Below are 13,321 nucleotides of genomic sequence, written 5' to 3' on the forward strand. Positions count from 1 at the left end.
GGTAATAAAATATTAGCTCTTCTAGAGCCTTTAATCATGTCTATTGAACTTGATATTATAGTGACATTAGATTTGGTTAATGTCAAATATTCAAAGTATTTCTTTTCCTTGAGAATTATATGTGTTTTGCACTATCTCCTGAACATAAATCTCCTTTGTGAAAAGTCATATCTCTATTCAAAATATAATTAAAATTTATTATTTAACTAAAAGAAAATTGATATTATTTATGAAAAATACAATAAAATAAATAACATAATACAAAATAAAAAAATACTAATCATCCTTAAGGATTCCACCACCAAACATATTTTCTGTTTCATCTAGGTTTTCAAAGAAATCAGAAACATCAAGATAAACATTATGATCTTCATAATTATTTTTATGAATGAAATTAATCTCAACTACATTTCATTTCAGAGAGGTTAGATATAAATGTGTAAGATGTTTTGGCGTTAACAAGTTTGTGACTAATAACAATACATATCACACCCATGACACTTATCTTCAAGTTTATACAGATTCTAGCCCTTTTATTGTTTAGGATCACTGTGTCTTCATTTCTAGTGATATGGTGATTAGTACTTAAAAGTGCATTTTCATCAAGGTTTTATATCATTATTTTACACTTGAAATATCACTAACTCCTAAACTAAAGCATGTTTTATAATAACAAGTCTGATACTATAAGATACCTTTAATTTATGGTAAATGTTCATGTTACATACAAGTCTATCATATAAATCAAAGGATTGATTGATGAGTTCAACTACTGAAATTGAAAACACAAAGAGAGGGTGAAGCTTAGAAAAGAACTGCTGGTTTAGTCTAAACTAGAATATTGTTCGATGATTGGATCATAACTAGAGCTGTAGAACTTGGATTTAGGTCTGGTTTATATGGATAGAAAGTTAAGACATAGGCCTAAAACTTTCATGGGAATGCAAGACTCAATTCTGCTCTTTGGAAGTTCAAATCTTAGCAACAATAGAGAAGTTCAAATATGTCTCAGAGCCTGGATACTATTAAGTGTGTTAGTCCATATTTTGAATTTTAAGAATACAAATAACCTCAATTTTTTTTGTTAAAAAGCTAAGACAATTTTCTACAACTTTCTTGATTCAAATTTGTCCAAATTCTGGCGTTAGCAATGACATTTTGTTCAGACAAGAAGATAAGTATTGTCATTAAGTCAAGTGACACGACTAAAAGGTTGATGTCTTCTCCCAAGTGCAGGAGTGTCGAAGGCCTATAAAAGGAGGCATTTGACATGCATATAGACATTTTGGTTTCTAGATCATGTTCTTACTTTTTTCTTTATATTTTTGTAATGTTTAAGTTTTATTTCATGTTATATTTTTCTTAATCTCTTGTTTATATTTTTCATTATATTTCCTTTACATAGTTAACTTATATCTTATTTATATTCTAATCTTGTTTATTTATGTTTCTCTTATATCATTATGTTTAGCTAAGTTTATTAGTCAAGGTAAAAAGGTTATACTAATGGTGTAAGAATAAATATAGTGTAAACTCAACATGAACTTTAATGTTTGATACTAACATGTTTTGTATTTATTATCTTGTTCACTCTTAATACTTTGCTTGTTAAATGGTTAATCTAGATTTATATTGTGTAACACTTGGTACAACAAATACTTGGCACTTTCATAGTCCAACCGTATGGTATAACCTATACATGTGCTATGAAAAGAACTTGATTTGTTGTTAACATAAGTTATAATCTTGAATACTTTACAACATTTACAAGTGTTAGCATTATTCAAATAAGATAATTAACGTAATCATGTTAACCATTTATAATCTGATTGGAACCTCTTTTGTGTGTGGTTTCCAATTGAGTAATAAAAAGAGTGTATACTATACTTTCTTGAAATACCATTAGTTGATCCTTTAACTTTGACATTTGTTTTTATTGTTTAATCTTCACATTAATCTTACATCTCAAAATCCTCTTTAAATTATTGTCGTTGTTGTTGTTGTTGTTTATAATTTATATAGTTAATCTTCTTGTGATTTCACTCCGGTCTTGTTGGGTTATTTATTACTTCAACACTCCTACATTTAAGAGAAGATATTAATATTTTGATCGTGTCATATGGATAATTACCTTTTAAAAGATTATATCCTTTTCTTTTCCATTTATTTTTTTTCTTATCTATACCCTTGATTCTTTCTTATTTTTAAACAAAGATTTCATTCACTTTAGGGATTGGTTTAGAACTTGTTGGATGAGATTGTTGATTTTTCATCAAAAGCTCATTATTATTTTTAAGCTACAAGAAGATAAGAAATTAGTTTTTAGTACCTCTTGATTATTTCCATCATATTGTTATTGTAGGACCATATTTAAGGCATACAAAGTAGAGAATGTTTTCTCTAATGTTTGGTTTTATTTGATATTTTCACCATATAATTTTAGTTGTAAGGTAAGTTTTTGAAAAAGTAGAATTATATTCACTTATCAATTTAAAATCTTGCAATCTCATGTGCAACCAATCATAATAAGATTAAGTATATTAAATTTTTACTAGTCATATCTTTCCTTTATATTTTGTCATAGAACAAAAGGATATTTTATTGTGAGATATTCAACTTCTAATCCTTCTTAGAGATGATGGTGAATGAAAATGATTGTTTTCCGTAATTCTGCAAGGATACACCATTTCTTTTTTTATGGTCTCTCCAAGATTCATAGCTTCCAGATGAATCTCAACATAAAAAAGTCCATGACAAATAATTATTCTAAAAGATATTAATAATGGTGAATTCAAGTTTTGTTAGATTCTATGAAAAATAAAATAAGTTATTAAATGAAATCATGAAAATCAAAGGAAAAAAATCAATCTTTTAACACTGCTATTTATTTAGTTCTTTAAAAATATTAGTTCTTTAGGAACTGTATTTAATTTATTTAATTCTTCATAAACTTATAATACTAGTTTTTCAAGAACAAAGAATAGTATTGTAGCTATTATAACCCAATTTTAAATTTCCAAAATTATTATTTTCTTGGTAAAAAAATAAAAGAGAATAAGCAACATGGTTGGCAAGAACAAGTTAAAGATGGATCTAAATGCATAAATAAGAGATGAAGGGATCAAACTAGATTTTTAATAATATTGGAAACTCAATTGCTTGCACCTTTACCTAAATATAAAATACAATGCAAATCTAATGTTAACTTAACTGAATATTAGATGATTTTTATATAATGGATTTAATTAAAGATTTGATTAAGTTTAAAAATTAATTAAAATTAAAATTAAAAAAATTAGTTAAGTATAATGATTTAATTAAATTTTTAATAGATTAAAATAATTTTATTAAGGTTTTTAATTGAAAAAAATTAATTTTAAAAGCTTAATTCAAATGAATCTATAAAAATTACAAGATTGAAATCTAATTCAGACTCTAGTAAGTCTAATTAGTACTATCAATGACTTAATTAAAAGAATTTTATAATTTAAACAATAATTAAGGATAAAATTAATAATATTTAGAATTAATAATCATATTTAATTTCTTAATATCTAATAATATCATTCTCTTTATCTCTTTAAAAAATCATGCTATTATAAGTTAAAAGGATATTTAAAAATGTGATAGCATTTTTTAAAAATGTTTTTCATTTTAAAATATAATAAAATAATATTTTTTATTTTTTAAAAATTATTTTTAATATCAATACATTAAAATAATTTAAAAATATATTAATTTAAAATAAAATAAATTTAATATTTTTTAAAAATACTTTCCAATGCGCAAGAGGACAGAGAAGGCCCGACACATGTAAAGTCGGATCCAAGTAATCCACCTACTGGTCAGACCCTCGTCTCTCTGTCCCTCAATTGGCAACGACGCCCCTAATTGCAGAGACCTGGAACCCAACAAAAAAAAAAAAAAAACTGACTGGTAGAGACCTAACAGCCAACACACCCGAAAAGATATAACAGAGACCCAAAAAACACAAAACTAAAAAACCCTCTTTCTTCCACTTCCTCTCTCGTAGTTACGAAATTCCAAATATGTCCTCATCCGATTCCAACTCCTCCTCCGTTAACGATCCCAACCCTAACCCCAAGCCTTTGGATTACCAATTCGAAACGCTAAACCTTGAGCAAGGATCCGGTAGCACCATCATCCAAAAAGACGACGACGAAGAAGGAAGACAACAAGATCAAGGCTCCTCTTTAAATGGATCGCTGAATGTAAACAGTAAGAATCACGAACAAGATGACAGAATTGGCCTCGTCAGGAGTGTAGTGTGGAGGCGGACGAACTCGGAGGTGGAAGTGGACGTGAACGGGCCTTCCAGCCCGAGCAGTAGTGGATACGCCGGCGAGAGAGGGAGCAGTGGCGTCAGTGAGGATGATGAGATACAGGAGGTTGCAATTGATAGTGCTTTCCATGAGGTTTTTGATTCACAAGCTGCCTGGTTGCCTGGCAAACGTCATGTCGATGAGGTACTCTTTGGTTTTTCACCTTTATTTTTCTTTGTATTAAAAGCATGGATTAATTATGAATTTTTTAGATTACCGATTGTTAATAGATTGAACTTGGTGGAATTTACTATATCTATGCTGAAATTTGATTTGTGAAACTTTGAACAGAGAGAAATTAGCTTTGTAAATTTCCTGTTTTTGATACTGAGCAGCAAGGTTTCTATGCAAAATTGATTAATGCACTGGCATTGTGGTTAAAGGAAGCTCATAATTAAGACTCTGGGTCTTTGTTTCTTGACCTCCTTGCATGGCCTGTGTGGATGAAAATCTTTAATCTCCATTAGGGGTGGGCTTTTTTATACCTCTAGATAGATTTATCTGGGAATGGTGCTGGTGTGATATTTTCTTTGTTTCTTTTCTTAGTTTTTACCTTTCTAGTTATGGGAGAGAGCATTGTACGTGGTTTATAAGTTTTGATTTTGACATGTAGACCAAAAATCAGTTTTGCTGCTGGATTCTTTAGAAGTCATTATTGTAAAGAATAGTTCTGCTTAAAAGTATATGCTTTTGTTAGTTTTGCTTAAAATTTTCTTAGGTATCAGAAGATTTTATTAATGATGCTTAAAAGTATATGCTTTTGTTAGTTTATTAATGAAAAAAAAAAAAAGGGCAGAGTAGTTATGCTTAGATGTTTGCCAAACTTGACAGGGTTTGTCAAGCAATAATTTTCTTTAAAACACGTGCCTTTGGAACCATGCAACTTAAATTTGAGGATTATCTTGTGTTTTAATATAGTGGGAGAAGGTTCTCATCAAACAAGCAATAGAACATCAACCAAGAATCCACAGAATTTCACAGACTAATTGAGGGATGCCAAACAGATTGTCTAAAGGTCAATGTGCAAAATATGTGACAGCCATTTCCCTCACATAGGCTTGCTGACTTGATTAATAGCATGTTTCATCTAGAGAATTCTAAATCAAGCAATCCAAAAAGTGCTGATTTTTGTGCTGGAAAGTTTATTAGAAAAGTTTGGAATAGGTAAAAAATTCCTGTTATCCTGCAATGTTAAGAACATTTTCATGTTTGTGTGGTGTTATTTGCACAGTTAACATGAAAAGGAAAGGGGCAAAACAAACCATAATTATAAGCCAGTCCCTCAATAATTTTGATCTAGTGCCTTCTATTGTGATCACCGAGGGGAGACAGTTCTCAGTTTTGGAATGGACAAATGATTGGAAACTAAGCTTCAGGACAATCCTGACTGCACCCACAGAGCTTCAGGATAGGGATTTGACACCATCTCCTCCCTGTACCCAGTTGCACATGCATTTGCCTATCTTTTCATCTTCAAATTGAAGATCCAATATTGTTTTAGCCATATCAGAGTCTTGCGAAAAGCTCGTCTTGTACATTGTGTTAATGTGGTAATTTATTTTTCAAATTGAGGAGAAATTATTTTAGTATCACAACACGCACAAATAGTCAAAAGATTGGTCAAAGGAAAGAAAGCAAAAGCACTTATCACAAGAAAAGCAGAAGATAGAAAGAAAGAAAGAAAGTAGATAACAGGAGCCTTTAAGGACACATGTATGTATTTTGCATTGTTTAAGTCCTGATTGTCAATTACTAGTGAATGATATTTGCATCTTTCAATGGTTAAGCATATATCTGAAATTTCATTTCAATTGTGTATGTTTATCATTTTTACCTACTGTTTGTACATGACGAAAAGAGGACTCCTGCAATATTACACCCTGTTTGATTAATAAATGAAGTGCAGGATGATGCTTCCATATCATGGAGAAAAAGGAAGAAGCATTTTTTTATATTGAGTCACTCTGGAAAACCAATATATTCCAGGTTTGGTGCATCTATTTCTTATTCATACTGATGCAAACATAGTGTAATCTATCACCTTTTGTTTCAGTGTTTTAGCTTTCTGCTCAAATTCTTTTATTAACTTCCAGATATGGAGATGAACACAAGCTAGCAGGATTTTCAGCAACACTGCAGGCCATAATTTCATTTGTGGAGAATGGGTACTGGATGAACCTGTGAACTCTCATTTTCTTCAATGACCATCCTTTGAATTCCTACTACTCTAAAGTGCATTCTTTTGAGGACTTACAATAGATTCATTCATTATTTGCTTTTCAGGGGAGATCGTGTCAAATTGGTTAGGGCAGGAAAGCACCAGGTCTGTTCATATTTTAGCACGTGGCCATCAAAAAATTGATCCTCTTCTTCTTTGTCTAATCAATCCTTTGTTCTCTGGGACCTGGATTGAAAATAGAACCTTTTTTCGTCCTCCTGCTGATTTAATTTGCCCAAGCTCTTTTTTTTTTCAATAATTAAAAAGTAAAAGAATATCCTCTTATTTTTTGGAGATGTTTTTAAATAGCTCCAAGTTAACATGCTACTCCAAAGTTTTCATAGCAATTTCCTCAATCGTGCATGTGTTTTGTGGAAGCATCTTCTCGAAGCTCTCTGGTCGGTGAAAGACCGAAGAGCATCTACCTCAAACAAACCAAGTCTGTTACTTCTATCTTGTTGGAGTGGGATTTCTTAGTAGGAGCATGAGATAAATCTACTTAATATCTACCAATTTGTGAACTCCGAATGTTTTCTTTTGGGTTCAGGTGGTTTTTCTTGTAAAAGGGCCAATTTACTTGGTGTGCATCAGCTGCACGGAACAGCCATATGAATCATTGAAGGGGGAATTGGAGCTTATTTATGGTCAGGTAGCATTAATGCCCCTACTCCGCCTTTCTATGTGCTGACTTTCTAATTATTTCCTTACATTTTTTGAAATGGATCAAAAATTCCTCTTCTGATCTTCATATTTTCACATGTTTTTTTGTCTAAATGATGCAGATGATACTCATTTTAACAAAGTCGGTTAATAGATGTTTCGAGAAAAATCCGAAGTTTGATATGACTCCATTGCTTGGAGGAACGGATGTTGTCTTCTCATCTCTCATCCATTCATTTAGTTGGTTTGTTCTCTGCTCCCTTTTCTCATGGCTTCTTTTGCTCTTTTTTTGCTGCTTGCTTTGTTGATTTTGTGTGAGTCTTTAAATTGCTGAAGCAAAACAGTGGATCTCATGGATACAGATTTATTAATTAAGACCTTTCTGCTTTAATCCCCATACCCAAAAGAAAAGACATGTTGTTGTAGATTGTGTAGGAACAATGTGACAGAACTGGATATCATTCTTGTATACTTTGTAATACAAGAAATGTGATTAAGGCTAAATATTATTCTTATAAAAAACTTCTTACAATACCTACCAAAATAACCTTTATAATAAAAAGTTTAAAGAACTTGTACTCAGAAGTTACGATTTGTACTTGTTCTGTTCTTTTATAGACAATGCTGACAAATTCTAATATGTATTAATTATTAAGGAACAAGCAAAAATATTTGGTGGCCAACTGTCTGGATTGGCAAGTAACTATCCAAAAAACTAAAACCCGCCCTTTCAGGTCAGTTTGGGTGGATGTTCATATGTTTCTGTTGCCATCTCTGGTAACCAGCAAAGCAGTGGTATTCGTTGAACTATCCTATCTATTTTAGGTAGACAATATTGCTAGGTTCTTGAACTATGATAGAGGTTCTGCTCCCCATTATTTTTCCTTGTCATTGACAATCGGTGAGTTGAAATACTTATTTTCATTTTCTCCCTCTTTACAAGAATGTAATTGTCTGCCATTTTCCTGTTTGTTTTTATTGAATTATTTAACTGGTGTTTTCATTTCCTCTTGTCCTGAAATAAGATGCAATGTGCATGTCTTTGTACCCCTATTTTAAATTGGATGGTGCTGGAATTCTTGCTTCTTTCTTTTCAGGAATCCAGCAACATTTCTCCATGCATACACTTGTCTTCCCCTTGCTTATGGAACGAGGCAAGCTGCAGGTGCTATACTGCATGATGTTGCTGATTCTGGTGTTCTCTTTGCAATATTAATGTGCAAACACAAAGTAAATACCTGCTCTTTCCCTCATTCTTCTTGTTTTTCCTCTTTTTTGGCTTTAAGAAACATCTATCTCTTAAAAACTGCGTTTATTTTCTCGTTTGAATTTCCTTTAGTTGCTTTAGCACTTTATTACTTGAGGCTTGATTTCAGGTTGTTAGTCTTGTTGGTGCTCAAAAAGCTTCGCTTCATCCTGATGACATGCTGCTACTTTCCAACTTCATAATGTCTTCAGAATCATTTAGGCAAGTAAAATGGACTTTCATTAGACTTCTGTTATCCCATTCGTTTCACGTGTTGAGAAATCTTTTAGTCTCTTGTTAAGAACCTGCTATGGGCATTTTGATGGTGCAAAATGACTCTTTGGAATTTTCGATAGGCTAGTACCTCTTTTTGTAACAATTGAATCTCATCTCTTTATGGGTTTTTCAATTGCTCTGAAATCAGCAATGCCATATTTGAGCTCAAAGAGGTCAGTGAGCTTCCAAGAGATGGCATTTCCAAGTCCTTTCTCACTAGTACTTGTTATTTCTATCCTAACCTCTGGATGGCACTTCCAAGTTCTTCCAATAGAAAATGCATGGGTCACAATAATTAAAAACAGAAAAAGTTATCTCTCATTAGTGCTTGTTATTTCTATCTTTACTTGGTTGGCACTTACAAGTTATTTCTTGAGACTCTGGCTGACATGTTCTTTTAACTTTATGCAGGACATCTGAATCTTTCTCGCCAATTTGCCTGCCAAGATATAACCCAATGGCATTTTTGTATGCTTATGTTCATTATCTTGATGTGAGAGAAATTTGGTTTCACTGCATTTCTTCTTGAGCGCATTCAATTTCATACTCCTGTTTTTCTGGACAGTGATTGTAGGAGACAATCGATATGCACAATTTTTTCATCCACATTAAATGATGTGTTTGTACTTCTAATTGTCATCAGAGTTGATAGAAATTGGCATGACCTTAATCTTGTTGCAGGTTGACACATACTTGATGTTGCTTACCACTAGTTCAGATGCCTTTTATCATCTTAAGGATTGCAGGTAAGCAATTTACTCTATGATTTGTATATTTTGGATTGAGATAAGTGGAGGGAAATTGAGCTTATTTAGGTATGAGTCATGAGAATTGCTGAGAGAGGAGAAAAATGACAAGTTGTTTCTCTCTGAAAGAGACTTTTAGAACAAGTAAAGAGGTCTTTTGGTGTACTAACTACTTTTTTTCCCACATGATCGAAATCCATGTGATATATAATAATAGCCTCAAATGTAACTTTCTTTTGGACAAAAAAATCAAACTTATGCATTATTCAATAAATTCCCAAGGCATCAACTTAAGTGATAACTAGAGCTACATCTTATTGTCTCCCAATGACTGAATCTTTATTGTATATTTTCACCATAATTTACATGTGCAGGATTTTCTTATACTAAACCCCAATTAATTAAATTAATCATGGCTTAGATTTTATTGTTAATGCAAAGTTGAAATGCCCATTGCAAGTGAGCAGTTACAGTGTTAAAAATAAGGAAACAAATAATCCCGCTGATGTCAAGTAAAGTCATTACTATTTCATCACTTTGCTTATTGTTGAAATGACATTGAGATCAGTAAAATTTCACTTCTCGCTACTTTAATATTTTGAACACTGTTAGGAAATTATTTTAAGGGGCATGAAGGTGTTTTAGATTTCGAAATTACTTCACTGTTTCTACCTGATTTTCAGCATGCAATAAGAGTGGTAGGAGTTGGTTTTATTACACAATATGCTTTTAATGAAATTAAATCTTAGTTATCATGGAGTGAGTGGTTTGTTTAGTTGTGTTCTCATTCTATTTGTATTAAAAATTTTGACATTTTTAATAGGATTCGCATTGAAATGGTTCTTTTGAAGTCAAATGTCCTTAGTGAAGTTCAGAGATCCATGCTGGATGGTGGGATGCATGTTGAGGATTTGCCTGCTGATCCTTTGTCTCGTCCTGGATCTACTTCTCATTTTGGAGAGCATCAGGAACTGACCGATTCTCCTCGGAGATTTAGGGAACCATTTGCTGGGATTGGTGGTCCCGCTGGACTTTGGCATTTCATATATCGTAGTATCTATCTGGAGCAATATATATCTTCTGAGTTTTCAGCACCAATTAATAGTCCACAACAGAAGAAAAGGTAAAGCTGCTGAATCTTCGGGTCTTTTTGTTGAAAGAAATTTCAAATGCCCTCCATGGTTGACCATGTTCTGGCCATCTGCTATCAGTTCAAAACTAAAATCCTCATTTGCAGATTGTACAGGGCTTACCAGAAACTTTACGCTTCGATGCATGATAAAGGCAACGGGGCCCACAAAACACAGTTTAGAAGAGATGAGAATTATGGTAAACTATGTTTTATTTATGTTATGTTTTTAAAATAAAAAAATTGTCACATACACAAAGTACAAAATATAGCAATGCGTGTATTTATATGCTCCATAGTTTATGAAATTATGGAAGATCCATTAGCATGCATTTATATATAGTAAGCACAAATGAAGAAAGTGTTTTCTTGTCTTGTTAGACGTGCTTTTTAAATATCCATTTTGCATATATATAATATTCCTTCAAGGTGATGGTGGCAGTAGATTTATGGATCAGGCAATTTATTTCAGTGCATATAACTTAGAATTTGAATAACCATGCTAAATATCTTGCAAAGGTCATTTTTATTGTTCTGATTGATGATTGATATTTTGTTCAACAAGCCTCATTTTTTGCTGTTTGAAATTCTACCCTAATCATGTTCCTTGATGTTTGTTTCAATGGCTCAATTTTTAGCACTAGTTTAAATTACTTCATGGTGAAATTGTATCTACCTTGTGTGACAGTTCTCCTCTGTTGGGTCACCCCAGATTTTGAGCTTTATGCGACATTTGATCCACTTGCAGACAAGGTTTGACATTTTCTCATGCATGTTTAAGTTCTTCCTTTGTATTCTAAAAACTGTAGACAACTGACCTTGAGACAAGAATCCTTAGGCCTGTGCAACCATATCACTTTGGCTAGCTCATTGGACTCTATAAATTATAATCTACTATCAAACAAGATATTTCTTCGTCACACCAGATAAGCTTCCGGGATCATTAATTGTGAAGGGCTGAAGGCCAAGCTCATTATTGTTTTGATGTCCTCGTAATTTGGAGGGTGACCTGTTCTCCAAATTCCAAATTGATCTCGTGTATTCTCATTTTTTTCATTATTATATTCTTGTTTCATTTAAAATATTTAAAATACTTTATCTTAATTATGTTGCCTTTGCATTTGATCAGACTAGATCGTTCTGTTTGCCGCTCCTCTTAAAATAACTCTGCAAATGGATTGCATGGTCCTTCTTGGTATATTTTTGGCACAATCTAGATGCAATGCTGACTTTTTAACTGTGTTGAATTTGCAGGGTTTGGCAATAAAGACTTGCAACAGGGTCTGTCAATGGGTGAAAGACGTTGAAAATGAGATATTTTTGCTGGGAGCAAGCCCCTTTTCATGGTGACCCCAAAAGTATCTTGTAACACAGCATGTATACTGGGGTTTGTTTATTCAATAAAATGCCATATTTAATTTCTGCGAATCCCACGTTTAATTTAAGCGTGCCAATAGTTTACCAAAAATATGTTTCATTTACTTTCTAAAGGCTTGCATACAGTTGCATCCTCATGTTGTTACCAGAAATTGTAGTCGTCCTTGCAATATCAGATCGGTGGCAGCAACTCAACGAATATTAGATTTGGTATACACCTGTGGATTTGGGTACAAGTTGGGAAGCCAAAACTTCCTCTTTTTTCTTCTTTTTCAAGCCTAGGCTTCCAGAGTATCCTTGTTTGTTTGTTTCAACGTAGAAGTGAAGAACTCGAGGAACACTTGGACCTGATTATACGACTCCCGCCTGTAAATCTGCCGCTGTGTGCTATCAGAACATCTACAGATTGCAGGTCAGAGCTAACCCTCAATTAAATCTGAAATAAAATTTGAGAATTTTTTCCCTTGTTTATCCATTTATCGGGACAACAATATAATTGTCAATGTAGCAAGTCTTTATGTTGATTACTGACGATTTGATCTAGGGTCCAGAATTTCACTAGGCAAGGATCTTTGCTGAAGTAAAGGTTCAAGACTGTTAGGAAATGTCTGGTATTTCGAAAAACATAAGCTAGCTAGGCAGTTCTATTCAAAAGAAATCACGATGGTTTTGAATCCATGTTTTCTAAAAATTTAAAATAAAAAAATTATTAAAAATTAATTTTTTATGTTTCGAGGTATTAGGTTTTATATGCTGATGTCAAAAAGAATTAAAAAAATATTATTTTAATATATTTTTGAGTTAAAAATATTTTAAACTACAATTCTTATCATAATTTTAATCATCCTCTTAATATAATTAAATTTTATAATGGGATGCTTACTCATTTTATTCTTTTATTTTTTTATTATTTTATTTTTTAATATTTACTTGATTTTAAATGTTTTTATAAATTATTTTTGTTATAAGGTTATTATAGTTTTAAATAAATATTTTAAAATTTAGAAAGTGTTTGATTTTATGAATATTGATTTTTGTTATTATATAATTAAATAAAAAATATTTTTTAAATTTAATGGAGTTAATAATTGGAATTATAGGCTTGACAAATTAAACTCAAACTCGAGTGAATTAAGTATATTTTTATTTTAATATTAAAAAAAAGTTATTGAGTTATTTTTTAAACTAAATAATATTTATATTTTTATTTTAATATTAAAAAAAAAGTTATTGAGTTATTTTTAAAACTAAATAATATTTTTTTTTCAAATCATTATTTGAGTTCCATTAAAGTAGTCAAATTAACTGAAATATCTCATAATAACT

General features: G+C 31.7%; 1 protein-coding gene across 2 annotated transcripts; it reads left to right on the plus strand.

Annotated features, from left to right (window-relative positions):
• The first annotated feature begins 3,781 nt into the window (after positions 1 to 3,781).
• Positions 3,782 to 12,268, plus strand: LOC105114989 (vacuolar fusion protein MON1 homolog A-like). 2 transcript variants are annotated; one of them, XR_840248.1, is made up of 14 exons: positions 3,782 to 4,487; positions 6,250 to 6,329; positions 6,437 to 6,508; positions 6,627 to 6,666; positions 7,109 to 7,210; positions 7,344 to 7,465; positions 8,319 to 8,451; positions 8,598 to 8,689; positions 9,155 to 9,236; positions 9,425 to 9,489; positions 10,313 to 10,612; positions 10,727 to 10,818; positions 11,307 to 11,433; positions 11,498 to 11,854. XR_840248.1 is itself a non-coding variant. In XM_011011747.1 (14 exons), exons 1-14 carry the CDS (start codon positions 4,050 to 4,052, stop codon positions 11,966 to 11,968), a joined length of 1,779 nt encoding a protein of 592 aa, XP_011010049.1. In that variant the 5' UTR covers positions 3,783 to 4,049; the 3' UTR covers positions 11,969 to 12,268. The 2 variants fall into 2 exon arrangements, 1 of the variants encoding a protein (XP_011010049.1); XM_011011747.1 differs by lacking the exon at positions 11,498 to 11,854 and adding an exon at positions 11,873 to 12,268 and having other exon boundaries at positions 3,783 to 4,487; positions 11,307 to 11,371.
• The last annotated feature ends 1,053 nt before the right edge of the window (positions 12,269 to 13,321 follow it).

This window comes from Populus euphratica, unplaced genomic scaffold, assembly GCF_000495115.2.
Source record: "Populus euphratica unplaced genomic scaffold, PopEup_1.0 scaffold616.1, whole genome shotgun sequence".
Taxonomy (NCBI): Eukaryota; Viridiplantae; Streptophyta; class Magnoliopsida; order Malpighiales; family Salicaceae; genus Populus; species Populus euphratica.